At 39.7% G+C, this 27,133-nt stretch overlaps 1 protein-coding gene across 7 annotated transcripts in view; it reads right to left on the bottom strand.

Moving 5' to 3' along the window:
- ATP13A4 (ATPase 13A4) overlaps positions 1 to 27,133 on the bottom strand; it is a 150,373-nt gene that overhangs the window by 24,027 nt on the left and 99,213 nt on the right. For 6 of the 7 annotated variants that reach the window (XR_013828502.1, XM_079922543.1, XM_079922545.1 and 3 more), the window contains exons 13-23: positions 25,281 to 25,342; positions 20,317 to 20,467; positions 18,668 to 18,754; positions 18,286 to 18,439; positions 17,035 to 17,146; positions 10,126 to 10,250; positions 5,471 to 5,634; positions 4,533 to 4,655; positions 3,194 to 3,273; positions 1,734 to 1,776; positions 1,237 to 1,346 (exon numbers count right to left, since the gene is read on the bottom strand). Coding sequence is in view for 6 of the 7 variants with exons in the window: in XM_079922543.1 (XP_079778669.1) it covers positions 1,237 to 1,346; positions 1,734 to 1,776; positions 3,194 to 3,273; positions 4,533 to 4,655; positions 5,471 to 5,634; positions 10,126 to 10,250; positions 17,035 to 17,146; positions 18,286 to 18,439; positions 18,668 to 18,754; positions 20,317 to 20,467; positions 25,281 to 25,342 (1,211 nt within the window). In the remaining variant the exon portion in view is untranslated. The remainder of the gene's footprint in view (positions 1 to 1,236; positions 1,347 to 1,733; positions 1,777 to 3,193; positions 3,274 to 4,532; positions 4,656 to 5,470; positions 5,635 to 10,125; positions 10,251 to 17,034; positions 17,147 to 18,285; positions 18,440 to 18,667; positions 18,755 to 20,316; positions 20,468 to 25,280; positions 25,343 to 27,133) is intronic. The other variant, XM_079922544.1, reaches the window with a different exon arrangement.

Here is a 27,133-nt window from a genome sequence, read left to right on the forward strand (position 1 = left end):
TACTTATGAAATGCCACTTTTATCTCATTCATTTGGGAAAAAATAGAGTTTAAATTTAATTCTGGTCAGAATGGTTTCCTGGGATTCCAAAACCTGATCCTCAAACTAGACTTTTTCCTGTATCAGGGCTTTGCTGCTGCTGTTTATCCCGCCTAGAAGGTGGTTTCTCCTCCACACCTCCTTAGAAAGGCTTCCCCACACCACCGCATCTGAAGCAGCCGATTCTACTGCCCAAGCCATCTTCCAACTTTTCACGCTACCCCTGATTTTTCTGTGTGTGTTTATTGCCCAGCTTCTTCACGGGAAGAAAGCTTCGTGAGATCAAGGGACGTTCGATTTATTTGCTTCTGGGTCCCCAGTGCCTCCAACTGTTCCTGGCCCTAAGTCTCTACTTTATAAATATTTGTCAGATGCATGAATACATTTTTTAAACGGGGAGCACCTAGTCAAATCATTATTTTAATGTGGTGGAAGGAATATGATATTTGTATATAAAACACATTGAAACAAAATTAATTCTAATGCAATCTTCAATCCTATATGGCTGTGAGCTTCGATACATCAAGTTCTCTGAGCCTCAGTTTCTTTGTAAAAGAAATAGTGACCATCCCTACAATTCCAGGCTGTTTTGATGTATAAGATACTAGGCATTAAAGCACTTTATAAACTGTAAACACATACTAGTTATAATAACCAGAAGCAGCCACAATGCTAACCATCTCCATCATTCAAACAAAATGCAGCAGAAGTACATATTCTGGGGTTGGGGGAGGGGAACAAAGCACCAAGGGAAATTGTAGCAGAAGCAGCAAAGATGAATAAATATTCTGAAAACTGGGGATAGGAAGGATATTCCAAGGAAGCATAAAGAGGCAAGAGGAGAGGAAAGCAAGTAGGGAAGAGAAAGTTTCTGTCAATTCTCCATTAAGAAAGTATCTAAGGAGATTCATTTAAAATAATAATAAGAAGAGTATGATTGACATTTTCAAAGCAGCAACAAGTTCCAGATTCTAATCTTCTAAAAATAATCTATTCAGTGATTTTCATTAGAAATGCCACTGTTTTCCCAGGAGGTAAGTCCACTCCAGAGTAGAATGTTTGACTGCTTTCTCCCACAAAGCACCCTCCCTGCCCAGGGACACACATTTCCACTGGTCTTTGCCTGGCAAAACAAAGGGGTCTGCACCTAAAAGTCAAGAGACATTAAAACAATGCTGGGGAAAAGTACCTACTTACTTGATAAGGTGAGGTACACATTCAATGTTTGGAGTTTTGGAAGTGAAAGGTGAGGCCACAGATGCCTCCTGCTCTGATAAAGAGATGCCCACGTGAGCCATTTTCAAAGCCTGAAAGCAAAGAGTCAGCTTACTGTATAGATGCACACTCACACACATGTCTCCTGAGGCCACACAAGAAAGGCTAGTTAAGCTGCCCACGAAGTGGCTTGTGGGCCCAAGCAGTGGCCAGGAGATGATCAAATTTTGCTCTGCCTGCCACATAAGAGAGAGGTGGCACTGGGACACCTAGCTAAAGAAGTGGGGAATGCAGAACCAAGTTCTTCCCCATTTAGTCTGTACTGACCACTGAGTCATTGTGTGGCTTTGGTTAAAACCTTTCCAAACCGCCCACATCAGTTTCTCCTTCAGGAGGAATGCAGGTGGTATATATCCCAGGGGATACTATCTCTTACAGGGCTTGAAGCAAGTACAATTGACACACTGACAGCTACTTACCCCACAGTCATTGGCTCCGTCACCACACATACCTACAAAGTAACTAAAAGGGGAACCGTGTCAATTGTAGAGGAGATCAAAGCAATCTTACCTTCTAATTGCTCTAATTAAAAAGATAAAATGAGCTTCATTACTTAAGGCTCAAACTTATTATTTATTTTAAGGTAGTTTCCCTAACAGTCTGGTTTGACTAAAATAAAGTATGACTCAGCAGTTCCTACAATGGATTAAGAAATCCCATACAGGCTTCCTGACTCCAAGCGATTCAAGGAGACCCCGCACTTCTCTGTCTAGGAGACAGCTCTGTCAGCTGTAAAACAGGATGCTCACGATTATATGACAGCATGGCATGGTGGGGAAGGCACAGAATTTGAAGCCAGAAGATCTGGATCTCTGACCTGATCACTTCCCCATTTTGACTATCATTTTTCTCCCCTACAAGCATTATGAGTATTCAGTGAAGTGATGTATTCTAAAATGATAAATAAGAATTATTGTTGGTGACATTAATAGTAACTGGAGAGGAAATCCACCGTGTCAGCTGTCACTCAACTCAAAAATGTGGTGCGAGGACCAGAAGTTGAAGAAAGAAAATATATCCCCATTTCAGGATAGCTTTCTGAGGCCGGATGAATACCGCTCTCTTGAATTGTTGACGAAGACAGTCTGCTTTTTAAGGTAGGAGCACTCTGACAGTGTTTGCAGAATTTGCTGTACTTCTCTTCCACACTGCTACCTAAGGCAACAAGTTTACTGTGGAGGTTTTTAGCCATATTGAGAAGATAGGGCTTTTTGAATATAGATCTTTTGCCTAGTGACTGAGTCAATGAGGATGAGGGTGGACTAGGGATGGGTAGGAGTTGGAGCTGTGTAAGTGTGGTCCAGCACCAGAGGTGCCTCTGAGACTCCATGGGCTTCCATTAACAGGAAATAAAGGATCCCCAATGATGGGATTCTGACAATGGAGACCCTTTGTGTTAAGAATAGTTTTCTGATTTAGGATGGAGAGGATGCTTTGGCATAAGAATGTTTTAATATTTTTAGGGTTATGTGAATCTCTTGTCATAGGGACCTCCCTGTATCATAACCGTGAAAATAATTTGTAAAAGTGAAGTCTAAATTTTCATTGTACCTTTAGGAGCCAAGTTCAGATGACCTTTCCAGAGTTATTTCTTGTCCCCCTTATGTTCTAGTTCAGCGGGGTTCTCAATTCTGGATGCATAATTGACTTATGAAAGGAACTTTTAAAAAATACTGATGTCCAAGTGCCCACACGAGCAATTGAATCAGAATCTCTGAATGGTGGTGTCCTGGTATTGCTAATTTTTCAAAGCTCCCAAGGTGACTGTCATGTGTAGCTACGTTAAGAACCACTGCCCTAACCAAACTGAGTGACTTCCTTACTCTCCCCCTGTCATGCCTCCATGCACTTCACACCATCTGAATTGGTAAAGACCTACTCTAGTTTCTGAAATTCTTCCACCAGACTGGATTTCTGCCCTGGAGACATTCTTGCAAAGATGGTCCCATTGATCAATATCTGTAAAGAACGCAAAAGGGAAAATTTTTTTATTATGTCAGCTGGTCATACATGAAGTAATTGATAACATTCAGAACACTGACTGGGTAATGATATCCATGAGTGAGAAAAATATTTGTTTCCAAGAAGTCCTTCTTTGGATTTTAAGACAGATGTTGAGACTTTGGTCATCAGATAAGTGATCAGGAAGACCAAAATCAGTAAAAATGACTACTTAATAGACATAATTGATGAAAATGATGACCTACAGGCATTTAGCTCAGGGGCCATGAAGGAGGTCGTCCTGAAAAACCCTGAGCTTGATGGAACCTTAAACCAGTAAAGTATGAGAAATTGCAAGATAACAAGAGGTCAGGATCCCAGGAGAAGGAAAGGAGGCAACTGCTTCTCAGAAAATTGTTCAGATCTAGCAGAAAAATAGCCTAGAGATGAGAGGGTGACTATCTGTGGTCTTTGACTTAACCATACCATCTGGGCTTGACCAACTGTGAAACTCAGTTGATATCTCCAGCCTAATTTGGGCTCTGAAACATTAATGGATTGTCACATTAATGGATTGTTGTATAAAAACCTGTACCAGCTCCATCCACCTGAACCCCATCCTACAGAGTCTAAATTCTTCTGTGTTACAGCTGTGTGCTCCCTGCTCTTCTTGGCTGTAAACTCAGCTTATTGTTCACTCAGCTTTAAAGTCTTCATTCTTTTTTTCTTAGACAGTACTTAAGATAATGAGCAATTGAATACAAATAAATTATCTTTGCTTTACACTGGACACAATCTTTTTCTAGTTTGCTCACATGTTTTCTTATGTATATACCTTACCTGCCCTCATTGTGGGTTTGTTCTTCATCAGAAAAGTTTTAAGTTTGACCCTCTTTTGTACAGATGTCCTCTATCAAAAACCTAATGGAATTCCTCTATTTGGGGCCTGCCTTCCTGTATAATTGCTGGATTTACACTATACTGTGAGATCCCCTAACCTTAGCAATATAGTGACAGCTCCCCCAAAGCAACCTTATCACTTGAGAAGTCACTAATATTTTAATCCTATAGATGATGGATAATTAGTTAATCAAATTTACTTATTTTAAATCTAGCAGGAAATGAAACAGCAGTGACCTCTGCAAAACTATCTGCTTCCCTTATGATACATTCAATAGGTATGTCTAACCTAGTTAGAGGTTTGAAATTACTTACGATCATGCTCCGTGACATTGTTAGCATCTTTACTAGGAGACTGGTACCCTCTTAGAACTTACCTTTGGCAGTAGGCTGCTGAAATGCTGACTTATAACCTGGAAGGATTTTCCACTTAGGGCAAAATGGTAACTTCCCTCTCTGCTGTTATCAGAGACTTCTTCCCTGATGTTAATGTAATTGTCCTGCAAGGCAAGACGCAGTAATTTTAGACTTGATAGAGTGGTTAGGACCACAAGCATATCTGAGCGAAGGCAACAATGACAGTCTGGGATCTCTCTATAAAAGTCACACTCCGGCCCTGATTCCTCAGAGAAGCACTTTCTCTTTGCTGGATCAATCTTTGCACATCAACAGCCTCTAGTGAACAGGGGGGTAACACTTACTCTCGTCCTGTTCTCATCCTGATTTGATCTCAGTGAGTCCCAGAAAAAAGCACATTTCACACATTTCAAGGGTAAAATACGAAAGCATTGCAGCTTAACAAATCCCTCCCTGAGGTGAGAACTTTCCTTTTTTTTTTTTACAGAATTAATATTCTTTCACAAGGACATAATAGACATAGGATACTGACAAGATTGGAGATAAATGAATAAAACTTCTTCCCACCCTGAAGATATAGTCTGATTTTCCAATGCACACAGCAGTGTCTCTCTTAGGGACTAAATCCCCTTTGAACCCAGTGGGATGGCTGGCAAGCAAGGGAAAAAATGGAAAATTAGACTTGCAGCCCCACTTACTATATTCTTTCTAAAGACTTTTTTAAGTTTAAAAGAATGGATTATTTCCAGCACCCAGGAAAGCACCATACCTTAAAGCTCAGTAGGAATGGTATGGGAAAATGATATAATTGAGTTCTCTGAACTGTATACATGTTAGACATTTGGAGAAGTATGTTGACCCTAGGTCACCTGTACACCTCTGCCAGTCAAAGCTGCTCAGTAGTCAACACTGTGTGATGAGTCAGATAATATGGCAGAAGGTCTGCTTTTGGGTATACCTGATTCCTATAAGCAATATGTTTCTTCTCTTCGACTAACTGCCAAGATATAGATGCTGATGAGGACTCAGTAGTTTCATTTGCTTCAATGAGAATGACTTTCTGGCTTTCAGAAACCATTCCAGACTTTCTGGCCACTGTTATTGCAGTCTGAAGATTGTCACCTAGAAGAAAGGAAAAGTATCCCAAGATGAGATTGAAGAGACAGAACCAATTCACGTAGAACCTAGAAAGCTAGGGTAAGGAGTTCAGACCTTATTTTTGGTGCGAGAAGAACTAGTCTCTAAGTTCTCTCTCAGCCCTGACCTTCCATGATTCTGTGATCCCTTTCCTTATTATTGCTGCTTTTCATCTGGTTACTTTATGACCTACTAGTATATTTTTGCCAGGGATTGGGAAGTAAAATTAAAAAGGCAAAGTTCAAATATATTTCTGTTATTTGTCAACAGCTTAGTAAATGTTTAGCAAAACTCTACTGGTTTAATATGACATCTCATGGTTCCACTTCCAGCTAATATGGAGTAAGCTCACTAGAATCTATCTCTCCCACTGATTACAATGGAAAACTCTGGAAAAAATACCATTAAAAAAACCTACCTGAGGACTTTGAAAAGTAAACACAAATGGCATAATGTGAAAGGGAGTCAAATTTGGAGAAATAATCTACAAGGTGGAGAGATTCTCAGCTTTTTTTCTCTTTCCTCTCATGTAATTTGACCTGAGTGTGAGCCCCAGTCCCAGAGCTATGCAGATAGCTAAAACTCCAAGAAAAACCTACTTTTTTCTGGCCAAAGGAACCAGGAAAGGGGCACTGGAGGCCTGAAGAGTTGTGAGGGAAATCCTAGAAAGAAGAGAGCTAGACAAGGAGAGTAATTCAGTGTATGAACTATGTAAGCCCCAAGCTCAACCCAGAGCTGTGCACGTGTGGAGCAAACCTGAAGAAGGATAGCAAAAGCTTCAAGAATTGAACTATGATATTAGTCACCTCCCATATTCCAGAGTTTTGCTTGCTAAAACAACAAACTCAACATTCTCTAGAGGATTTTAACAGGATCCAAAGTATCCCAACATAATATTCAAAATGTTCAGGATTCTCAACATGTGAAAAACCTGGAAAATCTGGCCAATTCTCAAGAAAAAACAATTCAATAGTTGCCTGTCTCAAGATGACCCAGATGTTGGAATTATCAGACAATGCTTTTAAAGCAGCTATTGTAATCCTCCTCCATGTGGTGAAGGTTAATACTCTTGAAATAAATGACAAGATAGAAGTTCTCAACTGAAAAAACAAAGAACAAAGATTGAAGAATATCAAAAGAACTCACATTCATGTCATTAGAGCCCAAGAAGGAGAGGAGAAAGATTGGAACAGGAAAAAAATGTTTTGAAGACATAATAGCAGAAAACTTCCCAAATATGGTAAAAGATTTAAATGTACAGATTCAAGAAGCTCAGTGAATCCCAAACAAGATAAATTCAGTGAAAACCACACCCAGACACATAATCAAGCTGCTAAAAAACCGAAGATAAAGCAAATATCTTAGGAGCTGCTAGGGAAAACAATAAATTACATATAGGGAAACAATTCAAATTATCACAGATTTCTCATCAAAAACCATGAAGGCAAGATAATAGTGGAACATCTTTAAAGTGCTGAAAGAAAAAAATTGTCAACTCAGACTCCTATAGCTAATGACAATATTCTCAGGAATGAAGAAGAAATAAAGACATTCTTAGATAAGGGAATCTAAGATAATTTGTGCCAGCAGATATGCTCAAAAAGAAATACTTAAAGAAGTTCTTTAGGCTGAAAGGAAATGATACCAGAGGGAAACTTGCAACATAAGACATGAACATTTAGGAACAGAAATAATAAAGAGCTGTATAAATATAAAGTCGATTTTTCTTCACTTATGTTCTCCAACTCTTGACTGTTGAAATTTAAAACTCTAACATTGTCTGGTGGGGTTTCATTGTATGTCATACACATATATACACAACAATAACAGAGGAGAGAAAATAGGGGATGTTTATGATGATAAGCCTTCTTGAAAGGGTAGGTACAGATATAGTGATTCGTAGAGCAACCACTAAAAATAAATAATGTAACAACCGGTTGGCTATCCCTAACATGGTTTCTCCCAGGTTTCTACCAAAATACTTTGAGAATCCTCAGAAGAGCTAACTGCGGGGAGGGAGATGCTCTAGCCTGAGATCAGAAGAGTACAGGGAGCCCTGAGAGTGAGAGGCTCTTCCACATGCCTCAGCAGGGCGACAACAGCCATCTGCTTTGCAACACAGACCGTTTTGCCATCTGTCACCTGCGAGAGGTCTGTTGTTTAGGACATGCAGCCCAGGCCTGATCCTCAACCATCTGACAAAAAAAGATAAAAACCTACTTAAGAAATTCTGGAAGCTAGATAAGGAAATATAAGGCAGAACAACCAGAACATGACTGGTAAAGCAGGCTAGCTGCTGGAGACAGAAGAAAACTGCATTAAAAATAATGAGAGCACTTAGGAAACTCAAATGGAGCACAGGTAAAACATGGTTTTCTAAAGTCACTCCTACTCCAAAACACAATTTAAGAACTTCACAATTCAAGAGGTGATTTGAAGGAGATCATCCTCATTTTTGATACCCGAGTTTGCAGTTTGAAAAAATTCGGTGCAAAAAAAGAACCCTTAAAGCTCAGAGAAAAATTATAAAAATATGAGAGTTATGTAAGATAGACTAAAAGGATCTATGTACAACATGGGAAATATAGCCAATATTTTGTAGCAACTGTAAATGGAATATAGCCTTTAAAAATTATATGAAAAATTTTAAAATATGAGTTACAAGAAAAAAACATAAGAGACTGAGAGGATAGATCCAAGAAGCCTGTCATGTGAATAATGGAAATTCCAGAAGGGAAGAAGGAAAGAGAGAGAACAAAAGCCCTAATTAACAATAGAAGAAATTTTCCTGAGAAGAAGAAGACAGATTAAAAATGCTCACAATGTTCCAGACTAAATTAATGAAAAAAGACAAACATATAGGCACACCTTGGTAACATTTCTAAACTCCAAAGTTAAAGGAAAAGGATTATATGTAAACAGAACAAGTTACCTACAGTGGACTCCACTGGCCTTGTGATATGCAATACCAAAAACTGGAAGACAAAAGAATAAAACCTACAGACCATTAATAAAAAAGGACTCTATATATAAAATAGATAACTAATAAGGACCTACTGTATAGCACAGGGAACTCTACTCTGTAATGTAGAGTTCTCTATATTAGTAGTGTAATATAGGTCTCTGTAATGGCCTATATGGGAAAAGAACCTAAAGAAGAGTGGATATATGATAACTGATTCACTTTGCTGAAACTAACATAACATTATAAATCAACTATACTCCAATAAAATTTTTTTTAAAAAAGTACTCTAACCCAAACATACTATACCCAGGCAAGACATCATTCACCTATCAGACAGAGCAAAGAAAGATAATTCAGGGTATATAAAAGATCAGAGAGCATATCACCCTTCCAACCCATCCAAGGACAATTCTTCAGAAAAATTACAACCAAGCAAGGAAAGAAGCAGAACAGAAATTTCAATATGAAAGAAGTGAAGAGGGAGTGTTGTGAGCGATGAGCTCTTACTTCTACATAAATCTAACTGGTAAAGGATAGATTCTGAGACTGTGTAAAATAAGTGCTAAATAAAAATTTTGAAACAGAAGGGTCATAATGTAAGGGGAATTCTAATAAGTAGTAAACTAACTCAGCAGCACCTAGAAGTTGGGCAGAGGGGCTAAGAAGGGAGAGGGAAAAAGTGATCCAAAAGTCTCTTGGACTGGAGGGTGTGGTAGTGGAGGGGGGTGGAGAAGCTCCAAAGGGGAGGTGAATGTATTCTCGAGTTTCCAACATCAAATTGGGTTCAAGGACAGTGGGATAGGGAGAGACTGCTTTCGTGGGGCAAGACTGTATCTTGATGCCAGAATTCATAGAGTTAAATGCATCTGACTTCGAGAGCAGAGAAAGGGAAGGCAATACACACTCAAAAATCATGAATGCATTAGGAAATCACTGACTCTCTACTCGGAAGCATTCATTAAGAAATTTCACACATTTCTCTTGCACCATCTTTTCTCACTGCTCCCTTGTTTGTGATTTGGAGTTTGGGAGTGGGAGTAGAAGGGACAGCATTTTTTAATCTCCAGAATTGTAGCTCTCATTGATGGGCCTTCAGTGTATTTTACAGACCATGCTGACTAAGCATTCTGCTTCTCCGAACATTTAATAATAAATATCAACATCTTTGCATGGCTTATGTCTTCTTATTCAGGTGTTATTTCAAACGTTCCCTCTCAGAAAGGACACCTCATCTAAAGTAGCTGGTCAGACACACTTTACCACATCACCTGTTTTATGTATCTCATAACACTTATTGGTAGCTGTTTATTCAATCGAATGATTGATTTTCTATCTTAACCCATGTAAAAGGATGCTCAGAGTAATAACTTTGCCTATTTTGTTGTCCATGTCCAGTGTCTAGAACAGTGTCTGGCCCATAGTAGCAAGTCAACAAAATTTGCTAAATGAGTGAATCTCTGCCTATTTCCACATCAAATTCTTCCTGTTTTCACACACACTTTGTTCTATACCTGTGATCATTACAGTCCTTATCCGGGCTGAGATGAGCTCTTCCAGGGCAGGTTTTGTCTCTTCCTTCAGTCGATTCTCCAAGATCAGCAATCCCAGAAATATCAGGTCTGATTCTACCTGGTCCCTGGAAGTATATGGAGGATGGAACAGAAATCACACATTACAGTCTTTCTTACAGGAAGCAAAACAAAAACAAAGTCAGATATCTTCCTCTCAGAGTGGTCCCCACTCACTCGTTCACGCACCATTCCTGGGACACTGAATGTGTGCAGAAACTATCCAGAAAGAAAACAGGAGGGGGCACAAGGATATAGAGACTTTTGTTCTGACAGAACTGAAATGAAGAGAGGATGCTTATTAAGGATGAGATTAACTTTAATCTTTGTAGAGAATGAATTAAATGACCACAAAGCTGTCTTCCATCTTCTGTGGTGATTTTCATCACCATACCTGTTAACAGCCACCAGGGAGTTCTAGCTCTGGGAGAAAACACCATAAGTGAGGTGAGGCGCCTTCAAGATGGCGGAGGAGTAAGATGTGGAGAACAACTTCCACCCCACAAATAAATCAGAAATACATCTACATGTGGAACATCTACTACAGAACACCTACTGAACGCTGGCAGAAGACCTCAGACATCCCAAAAGCAAGAAACTCCCCACGTACATGGCCATGTGGCTGACAGGGTCTTGGTGCTCTGGCCGGGTATCAGGCTTGAGCCTCTAAGGTTGGAGAGCCGAGTTCAGGACATTGGTCCACCAGAGACCTCCTGGCCCCATGTAATATCAAACAGTGAAAGCTCTCCCAGAGATCTCCATCTCAACACTAAGACCCAGCTTCACTCAATGACCAGCAAGGTACAGTGCTGGACACCCTATGCCAAACAACTAGCAAGACAGGAACACAACCCCACCCATTAGCAGAGAAGCTGCCTAAAATCATAATAAGTTCACATACACCCCAAAACACACCACCAGACATGGTCCTGCCCACCAGAATGACAAGACCCAGCCTCATCCACCAGAACACAGGCACTAGTCCCCTCCACCATAAAGCCTACACAACCCACTGAACCAACCTTAGCTACTGGGAGCAGACACCAAAAACAACGGGAACTATGAACCTGCAGCCTGAAAGAAGGAGACCCCAAACACAGTAAGTTAAGCAAAATGAGAAGACAGAGAAACACACAGCAGATGGAGGAGCAAGGCAAAAACCCACCAGACAAAACAAATGAAGAGGAAATAGGCAGTCTACCTGAAAAATAATTCAGAGTAATGATAGTAAAGTTGATCCCAAATCTTAGAAATAGAATGGAGAAAATACAAGAAACATTTAACAAGGACCTAGAACTAAAGAGCAAATAAACAATGATGAACAACACAATAAACGAAATAAAAAATTATCTAGAAGGAATGGATAGCAGAATAACTAGGGCAGAAGAACGATAAGTGACCTGGAAGATAAAATAGTGGAAATAACACAGAGCAGAATAAAGAAAAAAGAATGAAAAGAATTGAGGACAATCTCAGAGACCACTTCGACAACATTAAACACACCAACATGCAAATTATAGGGGTCCCAGAAGAAGAAGAGAAAAAGAAAGGGATGGAGAAAATATTTGAAGAGATTATAGTTGAAAACTTCCCCAATATGGGTAAGGAAATAGTCAATCAAGTCCAGGAAGGGCAGAGAGTCCCATACAGGATAAATCCAAGGAGAAACATGCCATGATACATATTAATCAAACTATCAAAAATTAAATACAAAGAAAAAATATTAAAAGCAGCAAGAGAAAGGCAACAATTAACATACAAGAAAATCCCCATAAGGTTAACAGCTGATCTTTTAGCAGAAACTCAGCAAGCCAGAAGGGGGTGGCAGGACATATTTAAAGTGATGAAAGGGAAAAACCTACAACCAAGATTATTCTACACAGCAATGATATCATTCAGATTTGAGGGAGAAAATAAAACCTTTACAGATAATCAAAAGCTGAGAATTCAGCACCACCAAACCAGCTTTACAACAAGTGCTAAAAAACTTCTCTAGGCAGAAACACAAAAGAAGGAAAAGACTTAAAATAACAAACCCAAAACAATTAAGAAAGTGGTAATAGGAAAATACATATCGATAACTACCTTAAATGTAAATGGATTAAATGCTCCAACCAAAAGACATAGACTGGCTGAATGGATACAAAAACAAGACCTGTACATATGCTGTCTACAAGAGACTGGCTTCAGACCTAGGGACACATACAGACTGAAAGTGAGGAGATGGAAAAAGGTATTCCATGCAAATGGAAATCAAAAGAAAGCTGGAGTAACAATTCTCATATCAGACAAAATAGGCTTTAAAATAAAGACTATTACAAGAGACAAAGAAGGACACTATATAATGATCAAGGGAGCAATCCAAGAAGAAGATATAACAATTGTAAATATGTATGCACCCAACATAGGAGAACCTCAATACATAACGCAAATGCTAACAGCCATAAAAGGGGAAATCGACAGTAACAAAATAATAGTAGGGGACTTAAACACCCCACCTTCACCATTGGACAGATCATCCAAAATTAAAATAAATAAGGAAACACAAGCTTTAAACGACACATTAGATGAGGTGGACTAATTGATATTTATAGGACATTCCATGCAAAAACAACAGAATACACTTTCTTCTCAAGTGCTTATGGAACATTCTCCAGGATAGATCCTATCTTCAGTCACAAATCAAGCTTTGGTAAATTTAAGGAAATTGAAATCATATCAAGTATCTTTTCTGCCCACAACGTTATGAGACTAGATATCAAGTACAGGAAAAAAATCTGTAAAAAATACAAACACATGGAGGCTAAACAATACACTACTAAATAACCAAGAGATCACTGAAGAAATCCAAGAGGAAATCAAAAAATACCTAGAAGCAAATGACAATTAAGACAGGATTACTCAAAACCTATGGGATGCAGCAAAAACAGTTGTAAGAGGGAAGTTTATGGCAATACAATCCTACCTAAAGAAACAAGAAACATCTCAACTAAACAACCTAACCCTACAGCTAAAGCAGTTAGAGAAAGAAGAACAAAAAAACCCCAAAGTTAGCAGAAGGAAAGAAATCATAAAGATCAGATCAGAAATAAATGAAAAAGAAATGAAGGAAACAGTAGCAAAGATCAATAAAACTAAAAGCTGGTTCTTTGAGAAGATAAACAAAATTGATAAACCATGAGCCAGACTCATCAAGAAAAAAAGGGACAAGACTCTAATCAACAGAATTAGAAATTAAAAAGGAGAAGTAACAACAGACATGCAGAAATACAAAGGCTCATGAGAGATTACTACAAGCAACTCTATGCCAATAAAATGCACAGCTTGGAAGAAATGTACAAATTCTTAGAAAAGCACAACCTTCCAAGACTGAATCAGGCAGAAATAGAAAATATAAACAGACCAATCACAAGCACTGAAATTGAGACTGTGATTAAAAATCTTCTAACAAACAAAAGCCCAGGACCAGATGGCATCACAGGCGAATTCTATCAAACATTTAGAGAAGAGCTAACACCTATCCTCAAACTCTTCCAAAATATATCAGAAGGAGGAACACTCCCAAACTCATTCTACGAGGCCACCATCACCCAGATACCAAAACCAAAGATGCCACAAAGAAAGAAAACTACAGGCCAATATCACTGATGAACATACATGCAAAAATCATCAACAAAATACTAGCAAACAGAATCCAACAGCACACTAAAAGGATCATACACCATAATCAAGTGGGGTTTATCCCAGGAATGCAAGGATACTTCAAAATATACAAATCAATCAATGTGATACACCATATTAACAAATTGAAGGAGGAAAACCATTGATCATCTCAATAGATACAGAAAAACTTTTGACAAATTTCAAAACCAATTTATGATAAAACCCCTCAGAAAGTAGGCACAGAGGGAACTTACCTCAAAATAATAAAGGCCATATATGACAAACCACAGCCAACGTCGTTCTCAATGGTGAAAAACTGAAACCATTTCCACTAAGATCAGGAACAAGACAAGGTTGCTCATTCTCACCACTATTACTCAACATAGTTTTGGAAGTTTTAGGCACAGCAGTTAGGGAAGAAAAAGAAATAAAAGGAATCCAAATCAGAAAAGAAGTAAAACTGTGACTGTTTTCAGGTGACATGATACTATACATAGAGAATCCGAAAGATGCTACCAGAAAACTACCAGAGCTAATCAATGAATCTGGTAAAGTAGCAGGATACAAAACTGACGCACAGACTTCCCTGGTGGCGCAGTGGTTGAGAGTCTGCCTGCCAATGCAGGGGAGACGGGTTCATGCCTCGGTCTGGGAAGATCCCACGTGTCGCAGAGCGGCTGGGCCCGTGAGCCATGGCCGCTGAGCCTGCGCGTCCGGAGCCTGTGCTCCGCAACGGGAGAGGCCACGACAGTGAGAGGCCCACGTACCACAAAAAAAAAAAAAAACCAAAAAACTAATGCACAGAAATCTCTTGCATTCCTATACACTAATGATGAAATATCTGAAAGAGAAATTAAGGAAACACTCCCATGTACCCCTGCAACAAAAGAAAAAAATACCTAGGTATAAACCTACCTAAGGAGACAAAAGACCTGTATGCCGAAAACTATAAGACACTGATGAAAGAAATTAAAGATGATACAAACAGATGGCGAGATATACCATGTTCTTGGATTGGAAGAATGAACATTGGGAAAATGACTATACTACCCAAAGCAATCTACAGATTCAATGCAATCCCTATCAAATTACCAATAGCATTTTTCACAGAACTAGAACAAAAAATTTCACAATTTGTATGGAATCACAACAGACCCCAAATAGCCAAAGCAATCTTGAGAAAGAAAAAAGGAGCTGGAGGAATCAGGCTCCCTGATTTCACACTGTACTACAAAGCTACAATAATCAAGGCAGTATGGTACTGGCACAAAAACAGAAATATAGATCAATGGAACAGGATAGAAAGCTCAGAGATAAATCCATGCACATTTGGTCACCTTATCTTTGATAAAGGAGGCAAGAATATACATGGAGAAATGACAGCCTCTTCAATAAGTGGTGCTGGGAAAACTGGACAGCTACATGTAAAATCATGAAATTACAACACTTCCTAACACCATACACAAAAATAAACTGAAAATGGATTAAAGGCCTAAATGTAAGGCCAGACACTATAAAAGTCTTAGAGGAAAACACTCTAGAGGAGAACACTTAGAGGCAGAACACTCCATGACATAAAACACAGCAAGATCCTTTTGGACCCACCTCCTAGAGAAATGGAAATAAAAACAAAAATAAACAAAGGGACATAGTGAAACTTAAAAGCTTTTGCACAGCAAAGGAAACCATAAACTAGATGAAAAGACAACCGTCAGAATCGGAGAAAATATTTGCAAATGATGCAACTGACAAAGGATTAATCTCCAAAGTATACAAGCAGCTCATGCAGCTCAATATCAAAAAAAAAAAAACACAACCCAATCCAAAAATGGGCAGAAGACCTAAATAGACTTTTCTCCAAAGAATATATAGAGATTGCCAGCAAACACACAAAAGGATGCTCAACATCGCTAATCATTAGAGAAATGCAAATCAAAACTACAACGAGGTATCACCTCACACCGGTCAGAATGGCCATCATCAAAAAATCTACAAACAATAAATGCTGGAGAGGGTGTGGAGAAAAGGGAACCCTCTTGCACTCTTGGTGGGGATGTAAATTGATACAGCCACTATGGAGAACAGTATGGAGGTTCGTCAAAAAACTAAAAATAGAACTACTATACGACCCATTACTGGGCATATACCCTGAGAAAACCATAATTCAAAAAGAGTCATGTACCACAAAGTTCATTGCAGCACTATTTACAATAGCCAGGACATGGAAGCAACCTAAGTGTCCATCAACAGATGAATGGATAAAGAAGATGTGGCACATATATACAATAGAATATTACTCAGCCATAAAAAGAAACGAAATTGAGCCATTTGTAATGAGGTGGATAGACCTAGAGTCTGTCATACAGAGTGAAGTAAGTCAGAAAGAGAGACAAATACCGTATGCTAACACATATATATGGAATTTAAGAAAAAAAATGTCATGAAGAACCTAGGGGTAAGACAGGAATAAAGACACAGACCTACTAGAGAACGGACTTGAGGATATGGGGAGGGGGAAGGGTGAGCTGTGACAAAGCAAGAGAGAGGCATGGACATATATACACTACCAAACGTAAGGTAGATAGCTAGTGGGAAGCAGCCGCATAGCACAGGGAGATCAGCTCGGTGCTTTGTGACCACCTGGAAGGGTGGGATGGGGAGGGTGGGAAGGAGGGAGATGCAAGAGGGAAGAGATATGGGAACATATGTATATGTATAACTGATTCACTTTGTTATAAAGCAAAAACTAACACATCATTGTAAAGCAATTATACCCCAATAAAGATGTTAAAAAAAAATAAAATAAAAAATAATAAAATCCCAAAATAGCTAATTAATTACCAAAAATAATTTAAAACCAAACTTATATTTGGTTCAAAATGGGGGCATGACCACAATTTCAAACCCTCTGAAACATGGGCTGTATTCGTATATCTGTCTTCACAAAGCTGTACAATCACATCATACTTTACCATTTATACAGCTATTTCTCATCAGTTCTCCCAGTCAGTGTTTACATCAGCTTTGTGATTTAGGCAGGGCAGGGATGACTATATCCCCATTTACTAAGTTCAGAGGCATTTCAGGCACACAAATTCAGTAAGCTGTGTTGCTGGGTCCACTGCCCAGTCTGGTGCGTCTTCCCGCGAAACCATTCTGCTTTATCAAAACTCCCCCCACCCCATTTACCTCATCAAGGCAGTGGTATGATGGTCCATTTCCAGCTTTTTGTAGGCCAGTCCTATGACCCGGAAGCCCTGTGTCGTGTACATCTGAAGTTCACTAACAAAACTAGTTGGTACTGTTCAGAAAATAACACAAGATTAGTATGCAATATGAACTCAGCTAGAACTGGGAGAGAAATTCTTTACAAAGAGATCCAACTCTTGCCCAAGAAAACACACCTCTAAAAATGTACACAAACAAGTCAGTGGGAATGTTAAATATTACTACATTGTCACGATTGACCTCTTGGGATCCAGTGAAGCAGAAATGAAAAGGAAGCATTCAAAAAACAAAAAGAAGAAGAAGAATGGGAAAAGTGTATGATTCTTTTTTTCTCCAGTTTAACCATCAAATATTTATTGAGTCTACTATGGGTCAGGAATTAGCTATGCAGAGATTGCACTGCAATTGCCACCCTGAGGATCTTTGTCTAGTAGGGTAACAGCCAGTAGGCTAACAATACAATCGAATGAGATCCTTGCTATGACCCAGGCAGTTACAGCATGCTATGGAAACACTTGGTGCATCTATCAGACAGGGAGAATGCGATTAGATGGAGAAGGGAAAGGGCATTTTGGCTGAGGGAGCATCATGTGCTCAGGCACAGGGCCATGAGACAGCAAACCTTGATAGTTCATCTCAGGGGGAGCACAGGATGTGAAGATAGGAGTGGTAAGGAAACTCTGGGAAGTTTGATAGGAGTCAGATCATGAAGGCCTTAGATATGATCCTAAAGGAGGTTATCCTGGAGTCTATGAGAAGCAATCCAAGAATGAAAGCAGGAATGTGCTAACATAATTATACTGTGTGACAGAAAAAACAATCCGGTCACAGTGTGAAGAGTAGGGGACACTGTGGGGCAGGGAACAAATTCACCAACTATGAAGTGATCCAGTGGAGGGATGATGAGGGCCTGAGGTGATGGAGTGACAGGGCCATGGATTAGCAATTGACAAGACAGAGGCACTGAGGGAGAGAGAGGAATCCAGGAAGAATCCTAAACTGGGATGGGGGAGTAGTACCTTCATTCACTAAGATGGGAAATAGAGAGAGTGAGAAAGATAAGCTTGGTTTTGGTACCGAGTTTGAGATGCCAGTGAGTCATCCAATTGGTGATGGCCAGTGGGCAATTGGATTCACTGATCAAATGCTGAGGGGACATATGTGGGTTGGAAATACAGATTTGCCCATTGTAATATAAGTCTGTCCACTTACCTGTCTCAGGTTGGCAAAAGCTGGCCACCCTCTCTGGTGCACCTTTCATGAACGCCAGCCAGTCACCCCCCATCTCTTGGACAATGACTGTCATCCTCTGCAGCGCTGATGAGAATGGGAACTGATGCAGGATTGCGATTCCTTCCACTGGGACCTGGGTGAGGGATGGGGAATGGAGAGGGACACACCACATGGCTTCTAGCTATTGGAAATTAATTACTCCTTTTCCAATCCTTAGCTTAGCAAATAAGGGAAACAAGGTCTCACCAATTTTCACATGTGGAATTCAAAGAGACACATCTCTGAGCTTTCAAAATTGTGGGCCTGCCAGGACTTTCCTTGTGAGTTGGGTTTTGTGGAGTGGAGAGCAGGCAAGGCTTACCTGGCTGGCTGTTTTGCAGGGCTTAACAACCATGGTGCATGCTGGTGCTCCCTTGATGTGGAAATCATGCCCGGAAACCACCATTTCCTATTTCAAACAGGATGTTTCATTGTAGAGATTTCTTTCTTGTTCATCCACTAATACTGTGCTCAAACCCTTCCCTTGAGAAAATCTCAAGCTGTCTCAATATTTTCTCCTCCCTCAGCTACACGGAGGTGAGCCAGACTAAATTCGCCACACACAAAAATAATGCATCGGAAATGCTAGGAACTTGAAGGGCAGACACTTCTGAATTATTCATGCAATTTCTCCTGCTTTCTCTGCTGGAAGGTGCTGCATAAAGGCTCATTCTCCATTTCTGAAGGGCTTAACTTGAAAACACTGAGCGTGAATAGCTCGCACCTTTCTGCCTTTTTTCTCCTGGTTCACTCTCCTGCTCTTCCCTCTCTGTCTAATTTGGATTGATGATGCCCACGGTACAGCAGGGCAGGGACTGTGATGTATGTGGTTAATGTTCAGTAAACACTCGGGAATTGCTATAATACAGACCCTAAATTATAGTCAGAGGAACCTTTTACTCAAAGATGCCAAAATGCTTTATAATCATCTCATTGAGTGGCAGAAAAAAATCTCAGAGAAGAAATTATAATCCCTACTTAAAGGTACAGAAACAGTAACCCAAGAAGGATGGAGAAAGTTACATCAGACTGCTACAGAACCATGCCCTATGAGTGATGAAAGGGACCCTAAAGATTGTCTCCTTCAGTGGGGCTCACACATGTATCACAGGGGCCTGGAGCTGAACCAGGCTATACGGGGGGGAGGCGGGCTTGTAGCTAAGTAGGTGGGGATGTGTGTTCCCTAAGCTGTGCTTTTACTCCCCATTTTGCTATCTCAACCAGAGTAACCCAACGATTTGTTTTGTGTAGGATGCTTTTGAATAAAATTTCCTTTTAAGAAAAGATTCCAGCTTTTTTGTTTTCTTTTAGGTGAACATCGCTGGTCTAATTCAATCCCCTCATTTTAAAGTTATGGAAAACCCCAACAGGAGAGATGACCTCACGAGGTGAAGGAGTCAATCAGAACAGAGCCAAGACTAGAACCGGGAGAGCCGGATTCCTCCTCCTGAACAAGGCCATTTGATCTGAAATCTACTTCAGAGTCTCAACAAAATCCCTCATGGTTTTCCTTTTCATTGTCTAGTCTTAGAGACAAAATTAATACTAAAGTAGTAGGAATAAAACTCCTGGTAACAACGAATTATCCTAAGCACTGGGGACAGTGATGTTTCCTAATCCCCATGTTCTAGATAACTCTGAAACCAGACATGGCTCAGACTACAGCTGGAAAGGGTTAGAAAATAATTATATAATAATTATACTAATACTATTGAGCTGGTAATGTATTCCAGGCACAGCACCAGGGATTTTTTTTAATGCGTCCTTCCACTTAATCCTCGCAATAACCCTAATATGGAAATACACTGTACAGAGGAGAAAACTGGGGCTCGGATGAGTTTGCCCCTCACTGCCATATGTACTCCATATTGGAGACCTCACATTTTTATGAGTATTGAATAGCTATGATAACACCTGGCTTGGTCTGGCATTGAAGAAGCTTCTTAGAATCTTTGCAGAACAGAAGCTTACCCAGGTAGTAGCTTCAAACATTTTGAGGTCCAGTGGGTCTCCATGGATGGTCCCATCCAGGAGGATCAGAGAATGGCAGCTGGCCATGGCTGCATACAGTGGGCCCCAGGGCAGAACCTTGCCCGAGGCAAAGCTGTGGACTTCCTGGAAGCTAAAGGAGAAAAGGGAAAGGGCTTTAGTCTATTCCTGCAGGCCAGAATGGAGCTTCTGGAGGTGACCATCCTTTTAAAAAATAAGTTGATATACTTTGTCACATTATACATCTACACTCTAATCTCCCCAAATGAATAGTGCTTCCTTCATCCATCATCCTTACATAAGTTCAATGAGTATGAGAAAAAGTCCTGAGGTTCTCTCAAGCTCTTTCTTCCCTCTTTTCCTTCACGTCTCTCTGGCACTGACTTAAATCCAGAGGTATAGAAAGAGCTAGAAGTATCACCCTTAGTTCTAAGTGCGTCCACTCCCACCTGAGCTTCCAGACCACTTTATCTCTTATGCTGTGAGACAGAACAGGCTAGCTCATACTACAGCTACTTGTGTATATCTGTGTATCTCCTTCAATCTATTCTTCAGGGCAGGGCTGTCTCTTCCATATCTCTCTCTCCAACATATCTGATGTTTGGCCCACAGCAGACAGTCAGCAAATTTAAGAGCAAATAAATGAATGAGTTGGTTACTGGAAATCTGAAAGACCATAATGGTAAAGAAATGAATTTTTTTTTTTTTTTTTTTGCGGTACGCAGGCCTCTCACTGTCGTGGCCTCTCCCGTTGCTGAGCACAGGCTCCGGACGTGCAGGCTCAGTGGCCATGGCTCACGGGCCCAGCCGCTCCGCAGCATGTGGGATCTTCCCGGACTGGGGCACGAACCCATGTCCCCTGCATCGGCAGGCGGACTCTCAACCGCTGAGCCACCAGGGAAGCCCCAAGAAATGAAATTTTTAAAAGACATTTTGAAAAGGACACGGCATTCTCCTCTTCCACCCCGGCATCTAGGATCTATATTGCAGCCATCATCACCATTGCTTTCTGTAGAAAGTCCCCTCATCTAAAATCTACCGAGATACAACTCAAACATCATATGCAGGGTTCTTTTACTAACTCAGAGTTGAAGTCATCAAGTTTGGCACTGGGCCTACAAAAGGATGTCCTCTGGACCTTATTGGTCAGTCCCTTCTTACATGTTTAGCACAGTAAGTGGTTCACAAGGCAGGCCATACTATTTGGTGGACCCTGAGCGGCTGAAGGTGCTTCCTGGATTAAGGCCAAATCTGATTCTTGGAGCCAGTCAGAATCTACTTGTTCCTCCTCCTCCACATGTCAACTTCCTTCAGATCTGTGGTCAGCTTGGCTGTACCCCCTTTAATACTCCCTTCCTCTGGGATTACACAGGAACCTCTAGCTGTGCTTTCAATGTGCAGTTTCCAGACCTCTGACCTTCCTAGTTACTGTTTCTTGAAAGAATTTGTAATTTTTACTATTTACCATAGTTTGTCTTAAAACACAGTCTCCAGGATCAGACTATTATCTCTCATGATATGGACCCTGCCTTTCCTTCGGTTGCTCTAGCGTTTTGTTCCTGAAAGCATGTACATCGGAATGTTAACTCGTAATTCAGCCACATTTCTTCCTGGTTTCCCCATTCAAGCTTCCTTAAGAGCTCAAAAACCTCTCCACGGAGCCTGTTGATCATATCATTATATATTGAAAGATCAAGTTATCTCAGTGGTTACAATATGTCTCTGGTATTTTAGTAAACATCTAAAAGGAAGCAGTCACCATCAGTGATTAACACAGATTCTCAAGCTCACGCTGTAAAGCAAACACAGATCAGGAAAAAAGAATCTTATCTTTAAGATGGCACACAAACTGTCTTCCGTATGTAATTCTGAATACACAGTTCTGAGTTTGGGAGGATCGGGCCAGACCCTGGTTTGCACAAAAATAAATAGAACCCTCTGTCATCCCTGACCTTGAACTATTATTTGAATGTTTATGACTTATCAAGACCAGGTAGCTCAGGTAGACTTCCAATGACTTTGAAGTACCTGGCACATTAGGCAGGCCCTCTTTGGAAAAGATAAGAATTATTAGAAATGAGCTTACAGTTTACAATAAGATATTTAACAGCGACTAAGTCAGGTGCTGACTTCTTGCTTAGAATTTAATCTGTTTTCTCTTATTCTATCAGTTAAATTTGTCAATTAAAAAAACTTTGGGGGAATTCCCTGGTGGTCCAGTGGTTAAAAATCCGCCTTCCAATGCAAGGGACGTGGGTTCAATCCCTGGTCAGGGAACTAAGATCCCACATGCCGTGGGGCAGCTAAGACTGAGTGCCGCAACTACTGAGCCCGTGAGCTCTAGAGCCCATGTGCCACAACTAGAGAGCCCACATGCTGGAACTACTGAGCCTGCGCACCACAGTTAGAGAGAAGCCTGCACATCACAACGAAGAGCCCATGTGCCGTGACTAGACCTGATGCAGCCAAATAAATAAATAAATACTTAAAAAAAATTTTTTTAAAAAGGTTTAATTGCTCTTTTAGTCATTTAGAGCCAACTTTAACCTTTTTGAAGGAGGGAAAGGAGGGAGGGGGTAGGAGAGTGACAGGTTGGATTAATCTATCAATAATCTAAATAGTATATCAATTATTTTTATTTAAATTTGACAAGTCACTTTTAGAAACAGAAAGTTTTAAAAGTTTTGTGAATAAGAGGATGTCAATTCAATAAGGAGAAGAGCATTCAAAAGATGGAACATATTAAGTTCACTTTAAATAAACAAACATTTATTGTGAATCTACTATGTGTGCCTCCTATAGTGCTATATGGCATTAGGGACACAAATATAAATAAGAAAAAGACTGCTCTCTGAATGCTCACATATTTGAATAAATGCATATATTTTTTATAGACACTGAAACAGGAAAATACTAAAAACAAGAAGACCAGGTATATATCCAAATCTATTTTCAAGAGAAAATGAAAAGAACTTTAGAAAGTTACCACTTGTAACAGCCTCCTTCTATAGACTAAAATGGTTAGAAGCACCAGGATTAATTTTTCAACTCCAGAAATGGACTTGTTTATAAATAATACATTAATATGAAAATGTGTTAAACATATATAATTAAAACATTTTTGGATAAATCATATGTCATTTGCATAATGCAGAAGAATCATGAGGTACCTTTTATGTATAAGATGCTTTGTGATTTAGGTTGCAAGTATGAGAGGGAAATATTTTCATTAAAAAAAAAAACCTGCTGGCTTTCCGAATAAAGTCGTATTCCTTTGCCTCAAAAAAAACAAAAAACAAAACCTGAGCTCATGCAGCTCAGTATCTAAAAAACAAACAACCCCACCAAAAAATGGGAGGAAGATCTAAGCAGACATTTCTCAAAAAAAGACGTACAGATGGCTAAGTGGCACATGAAAAGACGCTCAACATCACTAATTATTAGAGAAATGCAAATCAAAGCTACAATGAGGTATCACCTCACACCGGTTAGAATGGCCATCATCAAAAAATCTACAAACAATAAATGCTGGAGAAGGTGTGGAGAAAATGGAACTCTCCTACCCTGTTGCTGGGGATGTAAATTGATACAGTCACTACGGAGAACAGTATGGAGATTCCTTAAAAAACTAAAAATAGAGCTACCATATAATCCAGCAATCCCATTCCTGGGCATATATCTGGAGAAAACCATAATTCGAAAAGACACATGCACCCCAATGTTCATTGCAGCACTATTTGCAATAGTCAGGTCATGGAAGCAACCTAAATGCCCATCGACAGATGAATGGATAAAGAAGAAGTGGTACATATATACGATGGAATATTATTCAGCCATAAAAAGGAACGAAATTGGGTCATTTGTAGGGATGTGGATGGATCTAGAGATTGTCATACAGAGTGAAGTAAGTCAGAAAGAAAAAAACAAATATTGTATGTTAACGCATATATGTGGAACCTAGAAATATGGTACAGATGAACTGGTTTGCAAGGCAGAAATTGAGACACAGATGCAGAGAACAAACGTATGGACACCAAGGGGGGAAAGTGGCAGGGGGTGGGGTGGTGGCGTGATGAATTGGGCGATTGGGATTGACATGCATATACTGATGTGTATAAAATGGATGACTAATAAGGACCTGCTGTATAAAAAAATAAATAAAATGAAATTCAAAAGCAAAAAAAAAAAAAGACAAAAAAATTAATTTAAAAAAACCTGAAATCACCTATACCTCAATTTAAAAAAAAAAACCCTCAAAACCTGAACTTGTCATATGTTCGTGTTCTGATAAGGCTGGAAGTTGCAGTGGGGAGAAAAAGCAGGCAGAGAAGCAAACTCAAACAAGAGAGCCCCAGCAGAGGGACATAGAAATCTTTACCACGTTAAGTTGTAAACTGCCAAAACGGAGTCCATTCTGGCCAGAAAAGAGGAGTTTCTGGCAGCCAGAAAGTAGTGTTGCCAGAACTAGAATACCAAGGAAAATGAAGTACACTAGCTGTGGTTCCACAGATGTTCCTCGTTCTGAAATTCAGTGTCTACAAGTCAGGGCAGTGTTCCTCCTAGCACATGGAAAAGCTTCAGTTTGTACAAGAAATGTTACCTCCTTGAAGGACAGTGTCTTGGTACTGTCCAAATGACACACACTGGCCCTGAACTAATATGCTGACAGCAAATCACATTTTAGCAAAGATTTAAATGCAGTGTCAAGACTTGCCCTTCATCTCCTGGGTTCTGTGAGTGTCCCGGGGCTGGGACTGGGGTGGAGGAAATATGCACGTTTTAGTGAGCTTTGGAAGTAGTCAAGAAGAGAAATTAAATGAAGATACTCTGGCAACTACTGCTCACCAAAGCCAGTGCCAAAATCTTTCCATTATTAGTATTCAGGAAGAAAAACAAAGAGTTCTGGGAAAAGAGAAATGACAATGCATTTGGTCCCAAGTACTCACCCACTCCTATCACAGGGCACGACTCCCCAGAGATCCAAGCCATCCCTTGTTAAGGTACCTGTCTAAACAGAAACAAGAGCTCGGTTGACTCTGAAGATGCAGCAGCCCCACAGTGACACTGATAAGCTATGTTTTAACAGGAAAATATATGTCACAACACATGATCAAGATCAGCTCTTCAAGGAAGGACACAATAAGGTGGGTATCTGGAGTCCTGGGTGGAAGATTTGATGAACTCACAGCAGTTGTGTGACAAGCTGGCACTTAATCTCTTTGAACTTTAGTGTTCTCAGCAATAAAGGGAAGAAAACGGTACCTGCCTTACATATTTCAGAGGCTTGTCTCAAGAACTTAACAGAAGACTGAATGGATGGGAGAGTCCTTGGTAAGCCTGCTTTTAAGAGCTATAAAATGGGTGAGTCTCCACAGATAAAGAGAACAGCCTCGTGGTTGCCAAGGATGGGGGCAGTGACGGAGGGGTGGATTGGGAGTTTGGGATTAACAGATGCAAACTATTATATATAGGATGGATAAAAAACAGGGTCCTACTGTATAGCACAGGGAAATATATTCAGTATCCTGTGATAAACCATAATGGAAAAGAATAAGGAAAAGAATATATATATGTATAGCTGAGTCACTTTGCTGTGCAGCAGAAACTAAACACAACATTGTAAATCAACTATACTTCAATACAATTTTTTAAAAATGGGTGAGTCCCAGCACTTATAGCAAAAGTTAAAAGTATGTCATCAGAAACAAGTAATGAAAGTAGAATTTTTCACTGTTCTAAAGAAATATTATAGTTTGCCATTTGACATCTATTTGGTAAAAAGGGGTTTGTTGGTATTTCTCTCAGCGCGGTGATGAAGAGCTTGGACTGGGCTAAAACACCAGCTGTGTGACCTGGGTCAATTATTTAATCCCCCTAAACATCAGAGCCCTTATCAGTAACATGGTCATAATCATATAGGGTTGTTTTAAAAATTAAATGAGATACTACAAAGTGCTTAACTTAATGTCTGGCATAGAGTAAGAGCTGAGAATAATGATAATTGCTCATAATTATTACTTAATTCTTTATTCAAATTCATATCACAATTATCTTTCCCACCCCCTGTTTCGTTTTCCAAGTCCAAGGATAACATGATCCTAGAACCAGAACATCTTTTCTTATGATGCTAGTTTGATCACAAAATAATATTGAGATGGTGGCAACAGCCATATTAACCTTCTGTTCTCGGTAGATCTCTCTGATATTCAAGTAATTATAAAATACAAGTAATTATAAAGTAATTACAAGTAATTATAAAATACAGCTCTGATCCCATTAATTCTCTGCTTTCAAAAACCTTCACTGTACCGTTTAATGGGTACTGAGTTTCCGTTTGGGAAGAGGGAAGAAGCTCTGGAGATGGATAGTGGTGATGGTTGCACAGAAATGTGAATACACTTAAAGCCACATAAAAATGGTTAAAACGGCAAATTTTATGTTATGTATCTTTTGCCACAATAAAAAATAAATTAAGAAAATGGAAGGCAACAATAAAAAAAGAAGAGAAAACACCTTCGATGGCTCCCCACTGCCTAAAGAGTATGTAAAAATTTCTTAGCCATACATTTGAAGTCTACAACACCCTCTCCTGTTACTAATGTTCTGCTCTGATCAAAATCACACTCTATTGCTCTCCTGACTCCTTGCCCACATTCGCCTGCCTACAATGTCCTCAGGTTTTATATCTTTTCGAATTTTCTGTATATTATGATATTTGACATGTTACAAAATCTCTCTCTCTTTTAAATCTATTTTTAATTGTGAAAACGGTGGTTTACATTCTATGTTATAACTAAAA

This window comes from Stenella coeruleoalba (genome assembly GCF_951394435.1).
Source record: "Stenella coeruleoalba genome assembly, chromosome: 5".
Lineage (NCBI taxonomy): Eukaryota > Metazoa > Chordata > Mammalia > Artiodactyla > Delphinidae > Stenella > Stenella coeruleoalba.